This window comes from Pagrus major, chromosome 17, assembly GCF_040436345.1.
Source record: "Pagrus major chromosome 17, Pma_NU_1.0".
In the NCBI taxonomy this organism is placed as follows: domain Eukaryota; kingdom Metazoa; phylum Chordata; class Actinopteri; order Spariformes; family Sparidae; genus Pagrus; species Pagrus major.
This window is the reverse complement of record NC_133231.1, coordinates 25,313,048-25,335,403: the sequence shown is the minus strand read 5'-3', so window position 1 is coordinate 25,335,403 and position 22,356 is coordinate 25,313,048. Positions and strand designations below refer to the sequence as shown.

At 42.3% G+C, this 22,356-nt stretch overlaps 1 protein-coding gene and 1 long non-coding RNA gene across 2 annotated transcripts; both read right to left on the bottom strand.

Moving 5' to 3' along the window:
* Nucleotides 1-1,321: 1,321 nt before the first annotated feature.
* On the bottom strand, nucleotides 1,322-12,753 carry LOC141011514 (NACHT, LRR and PYD domains-containing protein 1a allele 5-like). The gene is made up of 14 exons (XM_073484676.1): nucleotides 12,709-12,753; nucleotides 8,342-8,627; nucleotides 7,942-7,985; nucleotides 7,561-7,846; nucleotides 6,658-6,701; nucleotides 6,495-6,568; nucleotides 6,125-6,339; nucleotides 5,750-6,003; nucleotides 5,260-5,388; nucleotides 4,102-4,249; nucleotides 3,921-3,950; nucleotides 2,657-2,701; nucleotides 1,999-2,042; nucleotides 1,322-1,829 (listed from the first exon to the last, which is right to left on the bottom strand). The coding sequence occupies exons 2-14, from the start codon at nucleotides 8,592-8,594 to the stop codon at nucleotides 1,566-1,568; spliced, it is 1,830 nt and encodes a 609-aa protein (XP_073340777.1). The 5' UTR covers nucleotides 8,595-8,627; nucleotides 12,709-12,753; the 3' UTR covers nucleotides 1,322-1,565.
* Nucleotides 12,754-19,873: 7,120 nt separating this feature from the next.
* On the bottom strand, nucleotides 19,874-21,083 carry LOC141011777 (uncharacterized). Its single transcript, XR_012180362.1, has 3 exons — nucleotides 20,885-21,083; nucleotides 20,569-20,597; nucleotides 19,874-19,924 (listed from the first exon to the last, which is right to left on the bottom strand). It is a non-coding gene; the product is annotated as an uncharacterized lncRNA (long non-coding RNA).
* Between the last annotated feature and the right edge of the window lie 1,273 nt (nucleotides 21,084-22,356).

Below are 22,356 nucleotides of genomic sequence, written 5' to 3'. Positions count from 1 at the left end.
TCATTCAGCAAACAGTTAACGGCTGCCATTGTTGTAACCTGATTAATTCAAATTATACAGAACATTCATATGCAGCATTATTGAATTTGTATAGCACCTTTCAACAACAAGGCATTTCAAAGTGCTTTATGTAAGACATCAAAAAGTTTAAGACAAATATACAGTAAAAAAATAAGGTATTATAAAAAGACAAACATTTTAAAAATATATAATAAACAAGAATAAAAAATACATTAAGGTTAATACTACATGTAATTCAATGACTAATCAAATATTTATCTTGAATTAAAATGTGAGACAAGTAGGTATTATGACGTTTTTTCAGTCAAGTCAGATCACAAACCTCAAATAATTCAAAATATGACTGAAACACAGGAGGAGAAGAAGCAGAATAATTCATCCTGTTTGAATCCTACTTTTAATACAGCGTTGTTAGTACAGCTTCACGTGTGTCACCACATCTGCAGCCAAATGTAAAAACCATCTGTACACACGAGAAAATGTACTCACACCACTTTTCCACACAGATTTCAAAATGTATAAAAATCCACACAGGGTGAGAATGTGCACACTGGTACACATCCTAAACACCATTAGTGTCAGTGTGATGTTGCGAGTCGGCAAAAGAAAAGTGTGAATTTCAGTGATTTTTTAAATTTTTTTTTTACTGTCTTCTGTAATTGTTTGTCAGTATGCATTATGATAATTGTAATGATAATGATCTATATATAAATAAAGATTATTTTCTTTCTGAACATTTGAACTGATGTCAGAACTTAAGCCTCCAAATAATACTGTTAGTTTGATCAATCATTACTTCAAGTTCACAGTCTGTAAAGTTATGCTTCTCCTTCTTCAGCTGCTTCTTTGCTTCCCACATTTCTCCTCAAAACTAAATTCGGTAAAGGAAAAGTCGCGTGGGATCAGATGTAAAAAGACTGCGTATGCTTGTTTCCTGTTTTGTGTGTACACAGATTTCTACACCTGAATACACAGTTTAGTTTTTTACATTTGGCCCCAGATGTTCTGTCACTGACACGCTAGTTCTTTTCTGATACATTTGTTCCATTTTACATGCAACATGAAATACTGTCATGTGCATGCATTGCTTCCCTTCATCCCCATTGAAATCTATTTTCATTATTTGTCAAGACTATAAGACTTGAAGCTAGAAAATACTGGAATGAGCCACCTGATCTGTTGCTGTAACAGAAACTGAAGTATTTACAGTATTTTGACTGCTGCATTGTTTTCATGTTTAAAAAGAGTTACAATAATTTCACTATTCAAGTTTAAAAACTTTAGAAATTCAGTTTGACTGACATGAATAAAAACCTCTGAATAATGTACATGTGCTTACATATTAACACTTCCACCTTTGTGCTAGAGATCGCAGTACTGTTACTGTATCCAAGAAAACATGTGGACATTGTGTCTGAGGAGACAAACCTGAATACAGCCTCCGATCTGTTACCTGACAAATTTCATTATGTTTTGCATCATAATTCATCAGTTCAAGGTGCAGATGAGTTTCAGCCAGCATCTATTAAATGAAAGCTGATGTCTTACAGCATCTGCACCAGATCATTCCTGTGTATTTTCTGAAAAACCTTCTTGGTCAACTCCACAGACTGTTGGCTGTAGGTCTGCAGCATCAGATCCACCACGTCCAACATGTCTCCCTTCTCCAGTCGGTGACGTGGGATGCATGGGAGGCCTGTCAGGATGTCGCTGTCCTGCAGGAACCACTTGAATTCTTTGAATTCCTCTTGTTTCAAATGTCCCAGCACATTCAAAAGCCTCTCTCTGTCTGTTGTGATTGTTGCTCCCTGAAGAATTCACATAAACAAAGGGATATGATTTCACTTTAACGTTAGTGGATAATATCAAAGCTCACCTGAATGCAGCATCAGTTTTGTGAGAGCCATCCAACCTGCATCTTATTGACTGAATGAATGAATGTGTTGTGTAAAGTCAGACTGATGTGACATCACTCACTTTCTGCATCAGTTCAGCCAGGTGTTCATCCACAGAGTGTTTCTCTGAGGAGAGAAGAAAGAAAACATGTTGCATGCAGCCTTTACTTTTTGTGATAAGACAACCACTGCCAGATTTTACATCAGAACAGAACTTTTCTTCTCACTGCCTGTCTGTTTTTAAATCATTTCAGATGAGCCTCCAAAGAAGCATACTTTTTCAGCTTAACATTTACATAGTAAATCTGAAAACGGTGGGCTGCAGTTTCACATGTTGAGGCCAGGTAATACATCATTTGCAGGGTTTAGGGTGAAGGTTAAAATAAAAACAGCTTTCTGTAGTGCTTCATGGTCAGAAAACAGAAAACAACTCACTTTCACTGGAACCAGGTATGGACGATCGTAGACCTGTCTGCTTGACTATAAAAACAGGCATACATAAAGTTTGATTACCATTGAAAAAAATATTTAAGACATACAGTATATATGCTAAACAACAACATAACATTCTTTCTTGAAAACTTACAAAACACTGAAATCCAGATACTGTAGTATAGATTTATATACTGCATACATTAACGTGATTAAGTATGGGAAATCCTACATTTTCATAGTTAATCATCATGTTTTTGTACAAAATAGTACAAAGTATTTCCTTAATATTTTTGCAGTGTACCTACCTCTCACTGTAGCATCATAGCACGGCCCAGTTAATGATTCTGCAGCTGCAACACATGAAATGGCAATTAGATAATACATTTGTTCAACACCTCATGCATTAATGACAAAAACACTACAGCAGATCAACCAAACTACTAGAATACCCCACCCAATCACCAGAATAAATGTTTGCAATATACCTTTCTGCAAAACAAATTTTGAGTTAAAACTTGACATGTCTTTATGTTGCAACTTTACGTTTCTTCAGGTTCAATTTGATATTTTATGATGTGTATACACTGTGCTTATGGTCTGCTCAGGTTTTGACACAAAAACACTGGGTTTGGGAGAAGAAAAGATCATGTTTTGGTGTAAATACCTGTTTTGGTCACCACAAACACGGCTAGAGATTTCCCAAATTCCCATCAATCATATACATTTCTGTCACCACAAACACAGCTGGAAATTGTCTCAAGGTCTCCTTAAAAATATCTCCACCACCATCCCCTCCAGCCCAGAAGACAATCAGGTCGTAAAGCAGTAATGTGAAAGTGATATGACACGTATTGTTGAAATGTCAGTATGGTATGTAGCCTATGACACAAACAAATGTGAACGCATCAGTGGTTTACAGAAATGTTAACTACCAACATTTTATGCTGGGGACTGTGCTGCATATAGCACGCTTAGTTCAGACAAAGAAAAGATGACAACAACATGAAACAGCAATTCACAATCCAGGAATAGTTGTATATTAGTTATTGTATAACAGTTTTATTGTTTATTTAAAGGTCCAGTGGTTGTAGACTGCAACCAACTTACCACCATCCCTCAGCTGCTAAATCAGGAAAAACACATAGGCCTCTGTAGAGCTAGTGTTTGGTTTGACCATTGTGGGCTACTGTAGAAACATGGCAGTGCAACATGACAGACTCAGTGAAAGAGGACCTGCTCCCTCTGGAGATATAAAAGGCTCATTGTACATTAATAAAAAGATAATTATGAATATTGTTTTACATATCTGCCAATAAATCCTTCTAAATCCTCCACACTGGACCTTTCACAATGCACAATGCCTTTACTGCACCAGATAGAGCTGAAATCTATTTCCCCCTGTAGTCCCTCAGTGTTCAAGATACTGCAATAACCTTATTTGTTTTAACATTAATTAAGTTACAATTGACTCTATTCCACTTGAAAGAATTTGAACAGCTTTGACATCATATTATGACTGAAGTCTGACTGAAGTTTAGTAAATACTATTCTTATACTGCAGGATCTTACCTTCTAAATGAGCAGAGTTTTGATAGTCATCTGAAAGAACAGGCAGAATAAACATGAAATAAATTACAGATAGCTGATATACAACAAAGGAACTCTGAAGTAATGCTGTGGCGCCAGCAGGCAGGTACTTGAGATCATATATTTTAAATATAAGGGCTAACAGTTGTTGTGTACCACCAACCTGTTCGAATTTCACAGGTCCATACTGGTTCAAACCGCGGTTCACCCTTACGTATCTGTGAGAGTGTAAGGTGGAAGTCTCTGTCTGGTTTCTTAATGAACACTTCATAGAAATTTGGGTCTTGGCTGTCATATCTGAGGGTTATTCTCTGTGAAAAAATATAACAAAAGGGAGAGGAGTTATTCAAGTAAAATCATATACAACAAAAACAGAAGAGGAAGAGTTCACTGGTCAAACCAGCTTGATTGTTGGTTAGAAATACTGATTTATGCAGCTCAATCACACTTGTATCTGGCTGCTGTATGGGTACCTGAATGTTCAGCTGCTCTCCCACAGAACACAACAATAGGCCACAATTATCAATAGTTTTTGACACCCTGAATGCACAAGTCTCTGAGGCTCAGTTACACTCATCTGTCAATGAGTGAGCTCACTGTTCTGAGCCAGTTCACCTGAGCTTCTGAAGGGAACCAACATGCAACTTTCCTTAAAGGCAAAGTTCACCTGAAAATGAATATTCCATCATTATCTACTCGCCCTTATGCCAATAAAAAGTCAAGTAAAGTTTTGTAGTTGACAATACATTTCTGGAGTTTAACATCAAAACAGTGTTGCAGCATTCTCCTAAACACCTTCAGTAGATGAGGACCTGTTTTAAAATGTAAAAACAAAACAAAACCAAACACAAACACTCCATACAGCTCATCTGGTGTAACTCCACACAATTTTCCATCGCCATTGGGCAAATTTTCATTTTAGGGTGAACTTTTCCTTTAACTGTGTGAATGGTTCTCACTCATGCCATCCCTTTGTGTCTTATGGGGTGTTCACATCATCAGGGCACCACAGTTAGAAAAGCTGATCAAGTTGTCTGCCTTGTTGGAAATTGTAAGTCCTTCAAACAGCTACAATATCTCCCACCTGGCAAACTACAAAGTGTCCAAAGAGTGCAGCAGAATGGCTGAAATGCCTCCTTTGTGGCAGTTGCATCTAATAAAAATGTTCAACAGTAACACTAAAACATATTTAATATTTACCTATTTAAAATACAACACACTATTCACTGAGGCACCTTGCAGTTGCTATTATCTTACAGTGTCTGAACCACAATTCCCACATGTACGCTGATTCAATTCTGACTGACAGTGCAACTCTTACCTCTGGGAGAATTTTGGCTGTGTCCATGTCTGCTGCAAGGTTAAAACCCTGCTGCATTTTCAGGTACTTGTCTGGACGTGGCTTTTGGATTAGTTCATATCGTTGAGAGAATTTCTTCTTGTCCAGTGTCTGGGAAAAAAGCAGTTTTTACAGTTACAGTAGCGAACACTGTCATCTGTGTTTTAAGGTACATTCAGTAAAAACACAACCGATTTAATAATAAAGTATTAAAGGCACTATTTTAAAAAAACAAGATTTTGAGAATATTTTAGAAGAAAAATGTAAATATTTTGAAAGAAAATGTTATTACCACAGGAAAAACTATGTTACATTTAAAAAAAATAAAAATAAAAAGTAATTCAATATTTTTTCCCTCTCTAAATGTAATGACTTTTCCCATAAGAGTTGAACTTTGTCACAATATATTAAGACATTATTCTCGTGATTTCACTTCTTTTTTCTTGTGCATGACTGTAAGATATTCAATAACCTGTTGCAGAGCAGGATCATGTGGGATCAGGTAAACATGGAGTTTGAGGAATGGTGTGTTGGGTTTATAGTATATTAACACATCACAGCTTATTTTCACAGGAAAGCCAACTTTCATCAGAACCGCTCTTGGAGAAAAAATTGGTTCGTATAATTTGACATGGGACGATGTGACCTCTGAGACTTTTTCCACAACATCTCCACAGTCATCGATGTGTAAGACTGCAAACCTTTTTAATATTTTAGGGTTGTCATCTGCACAAAATAAAAATACACAATCAGTGAGAAGAAATTGATTAAATTAGTTTCTGTACAAGTTAACATAAATCTAAAAGTTCATACATTCTACCTTTATGTTTTCTTCATGTCCACTTACCTATGCAGATCCAGTGTGGCAGGTATACTTCAACTAATTTCCCAACAATTGCTGTGATGTTAATTAGTGGACCAGCAGGCATGTATCTGATCCTTTCCATCCTCTCCATAGGTTCCTCCCAAGAGCAAAACTGGTACTTAAAACTGACCTTCTCCTTACAGACCCAGCGCAAACCAGAGACACTGCATTCAAAGTTTCCTGCTTCAGACTGAAGGCTAAGTCACAGAAAAGAAAACAAGTTAGTTTGCGCAAAAATGCTAGATTTGAGATCTTCTTTACATTCTTTTGTTGTGTAAAAAAAATCCAAAGACCCAAGAAAAACTTTTCTGATAGTTCCAGTGCAACGCAGTATTTATGATGTTGTTTTTACCTGTAAGTTGGAGCCTCATCTGCATCTGTACTGTTCACTTCAGGTTTAAGTTTAGTCCAGTCACTGGAGTCCTGCTGCAGAACACAATGATTTTTCCAAATAAGTGGAAATCTGTCTTTGTACAGCATCACATAAGTAGAGAAAAATAAACAGGTAAACTTACCATTATGCCTGCACAACCCTCAAGCTCCTGGTTTCTTGAAGGACCTTGTGAAGACACATAAGATTTTCTTAAAATGATGTTACGTTGATATATAGACTTATAAAGTAACTTTCCATATTTTAATGGTATAACATGATATGCTACATAGCTCTGCTAGCCAGGTATCTCCAGACCAATTCAAACATCTGATTAGTCTTGAATCTTTTTGTTAATTTTCCATTTCCAAGGAGTGTTATCAACGGGCACAGACCAAATTGCCTCCGAATGCAATGGGCTGGACCTACAACCAGTCAGAGCAACTAATCTTTGTAACTACTTTGATAGTCAATTTATCGATCTGAGTAATTTTTTATGAGAGACATATTCTATGATTCCTGCTTCTTAAATGTAAAAACATTTCTTGTTTCTTAACTCCTCTGTGACAGTTAACTAAATATCTTTGAGTTGTGGACAAAACAAGATATTTGAGGATATCATCTTGGGCCTTGGGAAACACTGATTGACATTTTTCTTAATTTTCTGACATTTTATGGACCAAACAGCTAATCGATTAATCAAGAAAATAATCGATAGAATACTATTATTCCCAATAGTTTAAACATGTTTCTTGATGGCTCAGTTTCTCAAACCTCTAAACACATAACTGAAAACAGTTCACCATTTTGTCAAAAATCCACAAAATCATTGACATAACTAAACACTGAACTCAAAACCACGTCTTTATAAAATGGATTCTTTCCACCAAAATCATACACATAAGGCATTTTGTTGGGGATCTCCAAAAACCGTCAGTGAAAATCAAGGCTAAAACCATGTAGTGTGAATTTAGCTTAAAATACCACAGACCACAATCTGCATACCAGATTTCTGACATTCAAATATAGTTTTTTTCCCACAGCCTACCTTCAGATCCTGAGCTGATGTCTGACAGCCTCTGCACCAGATCTCTCCTGTTCATCTTATTGAAAACCTCCCTGATCACCTCCTCAGACTGTTGGCCGTAGCGCTCCACCATCAGCTTCACTGTCTGAACTCTGTCTGCAGTCTCCAGTCGGTGTCTTGGGATACTTGGGAGGCCTTCCTTCATTTTAGTGTACAGCAGGACATGCTTGAATTTCTCCAGATCCCCGGGACTGAAATCTTTCAGCGTTTCCAAAAGCTTCTGCTGAAGCAGTTTCACAGATATTTCCTGATGGATTTAAAATAAACAGAGGATATTTATATAACTTACTTTTTCACCCTACATTATTGAATGAAAGCTGTGATGTGTAAAGTCAAACTCACTCTCTCAGACGGTGCAGGTGGATGTTTACCCACAGAGTGTTTCTCTGAGGAGAAAAGAAATAAAAATTGACTCAGAGGGTTATAATCTAATTTAAAAAAAGAGTATAATCAACTTTAATCAGGTTCACTTACTTCAAATATAAATCATATTTACTGCAAAATGATACATAATCATAAACACCTTCACAATCTAAAACAATCCAATACAAAAGCCCTGAAACAAATACTAACCTTGTTAAACTAACAACATTCAGTTTTTGTTGAGACAGTGTGAGTTGTTGATTTGATTATTTCATTAATGATTTATTGATCCATGCCCATCCCTTACGTTTTTTTATTTTAAATTATAAAATGTATTTATGAGACCTTTATGAGACACTTTTTGTCTTCTTAGTCTTACCTTTGAGTCCTGAGCTGGGCTTTGACAACCTCTGAACCAGATCAGTCCTCTTCATGTCCATGAAAACCTCCCTGGTTAACTCCACAGACTGTTGGCCGTAGGTCTGAACCATCTGATTCACTATATCTGCTGTGTCTGCTGCAAAACTCAACGCCCATGAAATATCTGGGAGGTTCTTCTGGGAGACAATCGACTGCAGAATATTCTTGAATTTCTTGAGCTCCATGTCACTCAAATCATTCAGAGTTTCCATAAGCAGTTGTTGAACAGCTACTATTGTTGCTACCTGAAATAATCAAGACATTCATGAGACATTTATTTAATCCACTGGGGACAATTACAAATGTGTCTCTTTGAAGCTTGTCAATGTTATTATTAACGTGGGTGTTTCAGCTGGATCACACAAGTTATTGATCCATTTAGTAATCGCTGTTGATTGATCGCAGTATGTGCACTTTTTTTATTGATTAGTATGTTCACCTATCCATCCATCCATCCATTGTCTACCGCTTATCCGGGGCCGGGTCGCGGGGGCAGCTGCCTGAGCAGGGATACCCAGACTTCCCTCTCCCCGGACACTTCCTCCAGCTCCTCCGGGAGGATCCCAAGGCGTTCCCAGGTCAGCCGGGTGACATAGTCACTCCAGCGTGTCCTGGGTCTTCCTCGGGGTCTCTTCCTCCCGGTGGGGCATGCCTGGAACACCTCCCGAGGGAGGCGTCCAGGGGGCATCCGATACAGATGCCCAAGCCACCTCAGCTGACTCCTCTCGATGTGGAGGAGCAGCGGTTCTACTCCGAGCTCCTCCCGCGTGACAGAGCTCCTCACCCTATCTCTAAGGGAGCGCCCTGCCACCCTGCGGAGGAAACTCATTTCGGCCGCTTGTATCCGGGATCTTATTCTTTCGGTCATGACCCAAAGTTCATGACCATAGGTGAGGGTAGGAACGTAGACTGACCGGTAAATCGAGAGCTTCGCCTTTCGGCTCAGCTCTCTCTTCACCACGACAGACCGATACAACGACCGCATTACTGCGGCCGCCGCACCGATCCGCCTGTCAATCTCACGCTCCATCCTTCCCTCACTCGTGAACAAGACCCCGAGATACTTAAACTCCTCCACTTGAGGCAGGAACTCTCCCCCAACCTGGAGGGAACAAGCCACCTTTTTCCGGTCGAGAACCATGGCCTCAGACTTGGAGGTGCTGATTCTCATCCCAACTGCTTCACACTCGGCTGCAAACCGCCCCAGAACATGCTGGAGGTCCTGGCCCGAAGGAGCCAACAAGACAACATCATCTGCGAAAAGCAGGGATGAAATCCGGTGGCTCCCGAACCAGATCCCCTCCGGCCCATGACTGCGCCTAGAAATTCTGTCCATAAAAATAATGAACAGAACCGGTGACAAAGGGCAGCCCTGCCGGAGTCCAACATGCACTGGAAACAGGTCTGACTTACTGCCGGCAATGCGAACCAAGCTCCTGCTCCGGTCGTACAGGGATCGTACAGCCCTTAGTAGAGGGCCCTCGACCCCGTACTCCCGAAGCACCCCCCACAGAATGCCACGAGGGACACGGTCGAATGCCTTCTCCAAGTCCACAAAACACATGTGGACTGGTTGGGCAAACTCCCATGAACCCTCCAGCACCCTGCTGAGGGTATAGAGCTGGTCCAGTGTTCCACGGCCAGGACGAAAACCGCATTGTTCCTCCTGAATCCGAGGTTCGACTATCGGCCGAATTCTCCTCTCCAGTACCCTGGAATAGACTTTACCAGGGAGGCTGAGAAGTGTGATCCCCCGGTAGTTGGAACACACCCTCCGGTCCCCCTTTTTGAATAGAGGGACCACCACCCCGGTCTGCCAGTCCAGAGGCACTGTCCCCGACTGCCACGCGATGTTGCAGAGACGTGTCAGCCAAGACAGCCCCACAACATCCAAAGACTTGAGGTACTCGGGGCGGATCTCATCCACCCCCGGTGCTTTGCCACCGGGCAGCTTCCGGACTACCTCGGTGACTTCGGCTTGGGTGATGAATGGATCAACCTCCGAGTCCCCAGCCTCTGCTTCCTCTATGGAAGACGTGTCAGTGGGATTGAGGAGATCCTCGAAGTACTCCTTCCACCGCCCGACGATATCCCCAGTCGAGGTCAACAGCTCCCCGCCTCCACCGTAAACAGTGTTGGCGGGGTGCTGCTTCCCCTTCCTAAGGCGCCGGATGGTTTGCCAGAATTTCCTCGAGGCCGACCGGTAGTCCTTCTCCATGGCCTCCCCGAACTTTTCCCAGGCCCGAGTCTTTGCTTCCGCGACCGCCCGTGCTGCAGCACGCTTGGCCTGCCGGTACCCGTCAGCTGCCTCAGGAGTCCCCCGAGCCAGCCAGGCTCGATAGGACTCCTTCTTCAGCTTGACAGCATCCCTTACTGTCGGTGTCCACCACCGAGTTCGGGGATTGCCGCCACGACAGGCACCGGAGACCTTACGGCCACAGCTCCGAACAGCCGCGTCAACAATGGAGGCGGAGAACAAGGCCCATTCGGACTCAATGTCCCCAGCCTCCCTCGGGATCTGGTCAAAGCTCTCCCGGAGGTGGGAGTTGTAGACCTCCCCGACAGAGGGTTCCACCAGACGTTCCCAGCAGACCCTCACAGTACGTTTGGGTCTGCCAAGTCTGTCCAGCTTCCTCCCCTGCCAGCGAAACCAACTCACCACCAGGTGGTGATCAGTTGACAGCTCAGCCCCTCTCTTCACCCGAGTGTCCAAGACATACGGCCGGAGGTCAGATGACACGACCACAAAGTCGATCATCGACCTCCGGCCTAGGGTGTCCCGGTGCCATGTGCACTGATGAACACCCTTATGCCTGAACATGGTGTTCGTTATGGACAAACTGTGACTGGCACAGAAGTCCAACAACAGAACACCACTCGGGTTCAGATCAGGGAGGCCGTTCCTCCCAATCACTCCCCTCCAGGCAACACTGTCGCTGCCTACGTGAGCGTTGAAGTCCCCCAGCAGAACGATGGAGTCCCCAGTTGGAGCACTCTCCAGTACCCCTCCCAGGGACTCCAAGAAGGCCGGGTACTCTGCACTGCCGTTTGGCCCATAGGCCGAAACAACAGTGAGAGACCTATCCCCGACCCGGAGGCGCAGGGAAACGACCCTCTCGTTCACCGGGGAAAACTCCAACACATGGCGGCTGAGCTGGGGAGCTATGAGCAAGCCCACACCAGCTCGCCGCCTCTCACCGCGGGCAACTCCAGAGTAGAAGAGAGTCCAGCCTCTCTCAAGGAGTTGGGTTCCAGAGCCCAGACTGTGCGTGGAGGAGAGCCCGACTATCTCTAGCCGGTAGCGCTCAACCTCCCGCACCAGTTCAGGCTCTTTCCCCCTCAGCGAGGTGACATTCCATGTCCCCATGGCTAGAGTCACCGTCCGGGGATTGGGTCGCCGGGGCACCCGCCCAGGACAGCCACCCAAATCACACCGCACCGGCCCCTTCTGAACCCTCCTGCGGGTGGTGGGCCTACTGGAGGGCGGGCCCACGTCGCTCCTTCGGGCTGTGCCCGGCCGGGTCCCGTGGGCAAAGACCCGGCCACCAGGCGCTCGCCTGCGAGCCCCAACCCCGGGCCTGGCTCCAGGGTGGGGCCCCGGTGACGCCATTCCGGGCGACGTGCACTTCCTTGATGTATTCTTAATCATAAGGGGCTGGAACCGCTCTTAGTCTGACCTGTCACCTAGGACCTGTCTGCCTTGGGAGACCCTACCAGGGGCATTAAGCCCCGGACAACATAGCTCCTAGGATCATTCAGGTACTCAAACCCCTCCACCACGGTAAGGTGTCGGTTCAAGGAGGAGTGTTCACCTAATCTATTGATTTTTTATTTGTTAAGTAACACAATGTACAAAGCAAAAGAGGATTACTGTTTCTGGTTTCGCTTTAAGTCTTATAAACTGTTTGTTTTTATTTTATTTTAATTTACAGGCTGCACATCTTCTCACAAACACTGAAATAAGTCACAGTGGCTCAAAGAAAATGTTTTCATTATTTCATGTCATATATTTCCTTAATGCTTTAAAAAAGGTTTAAAGTACAATAAACATGTTTCTGATGGATAAACTTTTGATTCTAAATGAAAAACAATTAAAATTCAGGAAAAATCCTGAATTTAATCTCAGTGGTAAAGATATCACATCATTATTATATTAAATTAAGAGCTCGGCCTGAATGCAGCTTCAGTTCTGTGATGAATAAACATGTAATTAATAAATCATGAGTTTGGGTCGTATCATTATTTAAAATATAAAATATGATGATCATTTTTAACAGCTGTCGAAGGAAAGCTGTGTTGTATGAAGTCAGATGTGACATTACTCACTTTGTGGATCAGTGCAGAGCGGTGTTCATCTGCAGAGTGTTTCTCTGAGGAGAGAAGAGGTAGAAAGTCACTCATAACTGATGACTGGTCTAACAGCTTTAAATTAAAATTATCAGGCAATATTGCCTCATGAAAATGAACAAAACATAAAATTACAGTTAAACCTCCTCAACATATAAATATATATAAATTGTCATTTCTACCCACTCTCTTAGTCATAATATATTCTGTACACCAGCTGATGTGTCTTCTCTACATTAAAACTATTATCATTTATAATGTAAATAGAACACAAAGCTTATAAACTCAAAACATATTATATACCAGTTACATGATTTTAACTTTTTTTTTTAAAATTTTTTATTACTACTACTACTTTATTACTTACTTTTGGGTCCAGAGCTGCTGTCTGACAACCTCTGCACCAGATCAGTCTTCTTCATCTTCTTTAAAATCTCATTTGTCTTCTTGACACACTTTTGGCCGCAGATCTGCACCATTGAAAACACTGTGTGCTGCACGTGTGCTATTGGTAGTAGCCGCTTCAATGGGATGCTTAAGAAGTTTCTGTGGAACTCAGGTTGACGCAACAGGGCACCTATAAACTCTTTGAGCTCTGCGTCACTCAAATCTTTCAGTGTTTCCAAAAGCAGCTCTATAACAGACTCCATCGATTCCACCTGTTAAATTCAGAGAAAATGTTCATGAGATTAAAGTGTGATTTCTCAGCAAGGATGATGACAAATGTTTCTGTTCACATCTCATCAATGTCTGTGTTTAAGAAATGTGGATATGGTAAGAGTACATCAGCACAAAGTGATAACATTTGTTCAATTGATCACATATGCCTGTTTTATTTCAAACCACTTGTATACATGTATACATTTCTAGCGTAACCAAATCCATTTACTTTATCTTCTTTTACAGTTATTTTATTTCTGTTTACAGGTTCATGACATTTTATTTTACCTGTTTGAGAGTTTCCTAATGTGAACACAAGAACAAACTGACTGCAGCTTCAGTTCTGACAAACCTTCAGATGAAAATAAATAATTTGTTTTTAGTCATCATTAATAATATTCAAGATTAATTTCATTCTACTTCTATTAAATGAGAACTGTATTGTTTAAAGTAGCACTGCAAATAGCCATCCATCCATCCATCCATTTTCTTATCCGGGGCCGGGTCGCGGGGGCAGCTGCCTGAGCAGGGACACCCAGACTTCCCTCTCCCCGGACACTTCCTCCAGCTCCTCCGGGAGGATCCCAAGGCGTTCCCAGGCCAGCCGGGCAACATAGTCACTCCAGCGTGTCCTGGGTCTTCCTCGGGGTCTCCTCCTCCCGGTGGGGCATGCCTGGAACACCTCTCGAGGGAGGCGTCCAGGGGGCATCCGATACAGACCTGTAAATCGAGAGCTTCGCCTTTCGGCTCAGCTCTCTCTTCACCACGACAGATCGATACAATGACCGCATTACTGCGGCCGCCGCACCAATCCGCCTGTCAATCTCACGCTCCATCCTTCCCTCACTCGTGAACAAGACCCCAAGATACTTGAACTCCTCCACTGGAGGCAGGGACTCTCCCCCAACCCGGAGGGAGCAAAACACCTTTCTCCGGTCGAGAACCATGGCCTCAGACTTGGAGGTGCTGATTCTCATCCCAACTGCTTCACACTCGGCTGCAAACTGCCCCAGGACATGCTGGAGGTCCTGGCTCGAAGGAGCCAACAAGACAACATCATCTGCGAAAAGCAGGGATGAAATCCAGTGGCTCACAAACCAGATCCCCTCCGGCCCATGACTGCACCTAGAAATTCTGTCCATAAAAATAATGAACAGAACCGGTGACAAAGGGCAGCCCTGCTGGAGTCCAACATGCACCGGGAACAGGTCTGACTTACTGCCTGCAATGCAAACCAAGCTCCTGCTCCTGTCATACAGAGACCGTACAGCCCTTAGTAGATGGCCCCCGACCCCGTACTCCCAGAGCACCTCCCACAGAATGCCACGAGGGACACGGTCGAATGCCTTCTCCAAGTCCACAAAACACATGTGGACTGGTTGGGCAAACTCCCATGAACCCTCGAGCACCCTGCGGAGGGTATAGAGCTGGTCCAGCGTTCCACGGCCAGGACGAAAACCGCATTGTTCCTCCTGAATCCGAGGTTCGACTATCGGCCGAATTCTCCTCTCCAATACCCTGGAATAGACTTTACCAGGGAGGTTGAGGAGTGTGATCCCCCGATAGTTGGAACACACCCTCCGGTCCCCCTTTTTGAATAGAGGGACCACCACCCCGGTCTGCCAGTCCAGAGGCACTGTCCTCGACTGCCACGCGATGTTGCAGAGACGTGTCAGCCAAGACAGCCCCACAACATCCAGAGACTTGAGGTACTCAGGGCGGATCTCATCCACCCCTGGTGCTTTGCCACCGGGCAGCTTCCGAACTACCTCGGTGACTTCGGCTTGGGTGATGAATGGATCAACCTCCGAGTCCCCAGCCTCTGCTTCCCCTATGGAAGACATGTCAGTGGGATTGAGGAGATCCTCGAAGTATTCCTTCCACCGCCCGACGATATCCCCAGTCGAGGTCACCAGCTCCCCACCTGCACCGTAAACAGTGTTGGTGGAGAGCTGCTTCCCCTTCCTGAGGCGCCGGATGGTTTGCCAGAATTTCCTCGAGGCCGACCGGTAGTCCTCCTCTATGGCCTCCCCGAACTTTTCCCAGACCCGAGCCTTTGCTTCTGCGACCGCCCGCGCTGCAGCACGCTTGGCCTGCTGGTACCCGTCAGCTGCCTCAGGAGTCCTATCGAGCCTGGTTGGCTCTTCAGCTTGACAGCATCCCTTACTTTCGGTGTCCACCACCGGGTTCAGGGATTGCCACCACGACAGGCACCGGAGACCTTACGGCCACAGCTTCGAACAGCCGCGTCAACAATGGAAGCGGAGAACAAGGTCCATTCGGACTCAATGTCCCCAGCCTCCCTCGGGATCTTGTCAAAGCTCTCCCGGAGGTGGGAGTTGAAGACCTCCCCGACAGAGGGTTCCACCAGACGTTCCCAGCAGACCCTCACAGTACGTTTGGGTCTGCCAAGTCTGTCCAGCTTCCTCCCCTGCCAGCGGATCCAACTCACATCCAGGTGGTGATCAGCTCAGCCCCTCTCTTCACCCGAGTGTCCAAGACATACGGTTGGAGGCCAGATGACACGACCACAAAATCGATCATTGACCTCCGGCCTAGGGTGTCCTGGTGCCACGTGCACTGATGGACACCCTTATGCTTGAACATGGTGTTCGTTATGGACAAACTGTGACTAGCACAGAAGTCCAACAACAGAACACCACTCGGGTTCAGATCAGGGAGGCCGTTCCTCCCAATCACACCCCTCCAGGTAACACTGTCGCTGCCCACGTGAGCGTTGAAGTCCCCCAGTAGAACGATGGAGTCCCCAGTTGGAGCACTCTCCAGTACCCCTCCCAGGGACTCCAAGAAGGCCGGGTACTCTGCACTGCCGTTTGGCCCGTAGGCCGAAACAACAGTGAGAGACCTATCCCGGACCCGAAGGTGCAGGGAGACGACCCTCTCGTTCACCGGGGAAAACTCCAACACGTCGTGGCTGAGCTGGGGAGCTATGAGCAAGCCCACACCAGCTCGCTGCCTCTCACCGCGGGCAACTCCAGAGTAGGAGAGAGTCCAGCCTCTCTCAAGGAGTTGGGTTCCAGAGCCCAGGCTGTGGTGTGGAGGTGAGCCCGACTATCTCTAGCCGGTAGCGCTCAATCTCCCGCACTAGTTCAGGCTCTTTCCCCCCCAACGAGGTGACATTCCATGTCCCCATGGCTAGAGTCACTGTCCGGGGATTGGGTCGCCGGGGCACCCGCCCAGGACAGCCACCCAAATCGCACCGCACCTGCCCCTTCTGGACCCTCCTGCGGGTGGTGGGCCTACTGGAGGGCGGGCCCACGTCGCTCCTTCGTGCTGTGCCTGGCCGGGTCCCGTGGGCAAAGACCCGGCCACCAGGCGCTCGCCTGCGAGCCCCAACCCCGGGCCTGGCTCCAGGGTGGGGCCCTGGTGACGCCATTCCGGCCGACGTACACTTCCTTGTTGTTGTTTCTATCATAGGGAGCTTTGGAACCGCTCTTAGTCTGACCTGTCACCAAGGACCTGTTTGCCTTGGGAGACCCTACCAGGGGCATTAAGCCCCGGACAACATAGCTCCTAGGATCATTCAGGTGCTCAAACCCCTCCACCACGGTAAGGTGTCAGTTCAAGGAGAGGACTGCAAATAACCATTATCATAAATAAATAAAATAATTACATAAATAAATGTCGTTAAAAGTACATATCACAATTTCAAAGTGCAACAGCCCAAAACCCAAAGATATTCAGTTTACAAAGCAGAAGATCCTCACAGACGCTGGAACCAGAGAGTGTTTGGCATTTCTTTTATCTAAAAAAATTACTCAGTTGATTCATTGATTATCAAAATGTTGATCAGCTAACAGATTAATTATCTTAGCTTTAGTTTAAAGTCAGACAGATGTGACATCACTCACTTTCTGGATCAGTGCAGGCCAATCTTCATCCACAGAGTGTTTCTCTGAGCAGAGAGGAAACATAAAAAAGACTCATGAATGATTAATTTAACAACATAATCAGACAGACTGTTAGTCTGTAATGATTCTAATATTAAGGATTTATTGTAAAGTGCCCAGAAACTCTACTTAATCGTAACATCATAAAAAATCAATAACAGGTTTCTCCCGATAAACACTTTCTTATTATCTATTAAACTGTGTTAAATGTTCATACACTGACATATGAATTAAAATAACTACAGGACTCATTTCATTCATTTATATAGGTCACCTACCTTTCATTAATAAATACTCTGTGTGTAACCTTTATGTGTACTTGTCTTGAGTATAATACTGAGTCCTGAGAATAAAAAGCCTTTAATGTTTCAGTTTCAGGTGTGTGAACTGAAGGCAGGAGGAAGTAATTATTACAGAGATCACAGAGGGAATCAATGAGAAAACACTGTAATTAATTAACTTACACAGACTATCTCTCTCCACAGTGGAGTGTAGTGTAAGTCAAAGCAAAGACATACAAAAAGACAATTCAACAGATTCATGTGAAATTATGTCGACAGCATTAACCAGATTTCTATCAGGCCATTAACAGTACAAGACTGGTAATAATGAACTCAATGGACCAAAAACAAACAAGATGTGGCCCAATAAAGAAGAGTGTTTTCAATAAAAAGATGTTAAGCCCTTTGAAAACACAACATTTACAAAAAAAGGACCAAAGATTCAGATTCATTCAGATCTTTAATTTGAAGTCAAAATCCAAATCATTCAACTCTGAAGTAATCTCTGTCTAATTTCATATTTATTACTATTATTTCATTTTTTTTGCACCCATAAATTGAATTAGTTAGATTTACCACATCCAAAATTAGGTATATATTTTACAGAGTGGAAAAGTTATTTCTTTATTCTGAAGATAACGTAGAACTAACTGTGAAGTTTCTATGGTTCAGTTTTTGTTCGATTGTGTTTGACAGGTGATGAATCAACTCTCTGGTATTGTTGCTGTCATGGCAGGTCTATACGGTGCTGTTGCATTGATTTATATTATAAACTTCATCTGATATTTTGCACCAGAGATCAAAAGATTTTGTAACAGTGTGTCTTTGTCTGTTATTATGAATTAATGTGACAGTTGTCCTCCTATCTTACCTTTGGGTCCTGAGCTGGTCTCTGACAGCCTCTGCACCAGATCAGTCCGGTTCATGTCCATTAAAACCTCCCTGGTCACCTCCACAGACTTTTGACCGCATTTCTCCACCATCACATCCACCAGTGACTCTGCCATGTCTTCGTTCTGCAGTCTGATCCAGGGTGTATGTGGAAGGCTCCTCTGGAAGAACGTGAACTGCAGAAACCATGTGAAGGTCTTTTGCTCTTCATAACTCAGATCATCGAGTGTTTCCAAAAGCAGCTCTTTAACAGCCCCCATCGTCGCAGCCTGGAAAATGTACATGTTCATAGAGTAAACGTTATTTCTTTTAAGATGTGTTTTTCTACAAGATCACCTAAGCTACTGATATATTTGGTAATTATCTGTTTGTTATCTCAGAGGATGATTCCTATGTCCTGCTACTTTTTAATATATTTAACCTGCAATCTGTAACTGGTTCTTTTTGCATTTCCAGGCTGTAACTCGTTCACTGTGCTGTCAAAAACTAAAATGAGCCACCTGATCTCAACATGAGATGTTGGAGTAACTGTAGAAACAGGCGGCAACTCAATGAAGATATTTTTAAACTTCATGTTTTGCATTTTGTTTAATTCTTCAAGGAACTTCAAAACTTCATGATATTAACAGTACTGAGCTCAGTATCATCTCAGCTTCAGTTCGGTGAGAAACATCAAATGTAATTCATGTTTGGTTTAATAATCATCATTAATGTTGAGTTAATTTTAAACCTGAATCTCACTGAATAAAAACTGTACTCTGCATGGTCAGATATGATATTACTCACTTTGTTGATCAGTGCAGACTGGTGTTTATTCACAGAGAGTTTTTCTGAGGAGAAAGAAAGAATAAAAGTAATTAAAAGAATATTGTTGTTAATTATACATCGGGCATGACTGCTTTGTAAAAAAGATTTCAATACAAAACACTCAACATAAAATTAAAGTCAAAGCTCATCAAAAGTTACATCTAACTTTTCACAGATATTTTTCTCCCTCTCCTGAAATGATTTTTAATATGATTTATTTTAATTAATTTAATATTAATTAATTCATTTTCTCTACAACATAGATTATTTTATTCAAAATGTAAAGAGAAGAGGACATATATTATAAACATGTCTTGTCTTTATTGTCTTACTTTTGGGTCTTGAGCTGCTGTCTGACAACCTCTGCACCAGATCAGTCCTTTTCATCGTCTTTAAATTCTCTTTGGCCCTCTCCACAGACTGTTGGCCATAGGACTGCACCATTAAACACACTGTGCCCTGCATGTCTGCTATATCCAGCAGGCCCAATGGGATGTATTTTGCTTTCTGCTGCATCAGTTGGACGGATGAGAGCCCCTGTTGGTAAACTAGATGCAGGGTGATCTTGAACCTCTCAAGCTCTGCTTTACTCAAATCTTTCAGTGCTTCCAGAAGCAGCTCTATGACAGACTCCATCATTTCCACCTGATAAATTCAGAGAAAATGTACATGAGATAAAAGTACAGTTTCTCAGCAAGGATGATTACGTATTTTTCTTTTCTAATCTCATCAATGTCTGTGCTTTAGAAATGTGGATGTGGTAAGAGAGCATCAGCCATATAAAAAAAGTAATGATACAGTGGATAAATTGTCCAGTTGATCACCTTTACCTGTTTTTTTGTTCTTTTTACAAACTGTATTTTATTTTCATGAGAAGATTCATGACTTTATTTCACTGCCTGGGTGTAACTCTTTTGCGGTCTGTGTTATAAAACCTGTAATGAGCCTCCTGATTAAACAACAGAGCTACTTTTATAACATCAATTGTATCTTTTCTTCTAATATAAAAAAGTTTAGAAAAAGTTAGAAAAACAAAAAATGTACAATATATTCCCTTAGATGTAGATATAACACATATTCTTAACATGATTTTTTAATAACATTCAGGCTTCAGACCTCATGTGCACATTATGCAGCCTGATCAGCTTCAGTTCTGTGAGAAAACTGTTTGAGATAAAGAATTTTGTGTTTATCATCAATTGTAATGTTCAAGATGAAAAAGATTTTCAATCTTCATCCACTGGATAAAAGCTGCACTGTGTCAAGTCTGAGTGATGTGACATACTCACTCTCTGCATCAGTGAAGGCCGATGTTTCTCTGAGAAGAGAAGAAATTAAAAAACACCTATTAGTAATTGATTTAACACCAGAATTATGAACATATAAAATACAAGCTTTTTGTCCCAAAGTCACACTTAACAGTAGCATACTAGTAAGATTAGTTAATTAAATATTAAATCCAAACTTTAACATAAAAAAATATTTTAATAAATATTACCCCATTTTCCAATTGTTCCTGTATCTGTATATAATACAATATAAAACATATGAGCTGCATGTGAGTGTGTGACAGTTTTTCATATATTTCTGTCTTTTTTGCTTTACCTTTGGTTCCTGGGCTGGTGTCTATCAATCTCTGCACCAGATCAGTGCTGTTCATCGTCTCTAAAACATTTTTGGTCAACTCTAAACACTCTTGGCTGTATGTCTCCACCATCAGCTCCACGATGTCCTGTGTGTTTGTCACTTTTAGCTGACTAATTGAGAAGAGTGGGAAACCTGTCATAAATTCAATGAGTGACTTGAATTCTTCAAGCTCCTCAGAACTCAAATCATTCAATGTTTCACAAAGCCTCTTCTTAGTTGACACTTTTTCTACCTGGAAAATGAAAAGGACATAACATCATATCAGTATATGCAGTACAGGATGTAAGGTGTTTGTGTGATCTACTGCCATGATTGGAAACTTACTGACATTTGGCTTTTCTTATTTAATCATCATGATTACACACTGATATTTGTTCTGTAAAGGCAGATTTTTTAATTCCTCCACACAGTGGGTCACTAAATAGATTAAAATGAATGGAATGATCACAGTCAGCAGATTTCAACACATTTTGGACTAAAGTGTTGGACAGCACTCTCCGGCATTATTAAAACACCAAATGAAGACAATATACTTATTGTCTATTCCAGACAATAAGTAGTGATATTGTTTTTATATGATGTCACGTTGTCAGTTAAACAGATCCAAAGATTGATCCTTGCAGAGCAACACAAGTCATTCTACTTTCCTCTGATAAATACTGAAAGTGTAAACACAGAGTAGTCCTCACTTTTAAAGTAAGACTTTACTAACTTTAGTCCTTTTCCATTAAGGCAAACCCAGTTCATGAGTCTGACTTCACATTGTCTCTAACTGCAATGAGACGAACACCAAATCCATATTTAAAATTTAGTTTACCTTAAAATAATACTCAACACTCAGCATATGATTTTGAGCATTTTTAAAACCATTCATGTTAGTTTGAAAATATTCTGCCTGCTGCACAGTAGAGTAGATTTTGAACGTATTTCACAACCAAATCAAACAATGGTGACAGAAGAAATATATATATATGTTTTAAGTTTGAATTATATTTAAAATTAGGGCTGCACTGTATTGGATTTTTTTTCCCTTTCAGCAATATATTTTGTGAAATGAAAAAGTACAGGAGTTATAAAATGATAAAATATTATGGAATTAAAATAAAAAAGCTCAGTAAAACCACACAAAACAATAAAGTAAATATCAATTAGCAGTCAAATACCAGCACTGCAACAACAAAAAGACAACAACTCAATTCAGTACAGGTGTGGCTGTGAGTGTGGCGGAGTGAAAGACTCATCACAGAGTTCAGTCCCTTAAAATGGTGGTAAATTTTGGTAAATACTAGGGATGCAACAATATTCAATATTTTATCGAACCGTTCAATACACCCTATTAGGTTCAATACACAAAGGCAAACAATACAAAACAATACAGTACAATACAATACTACAATAATGTTTGCTGTTTAACTTGATTGGATACTGCA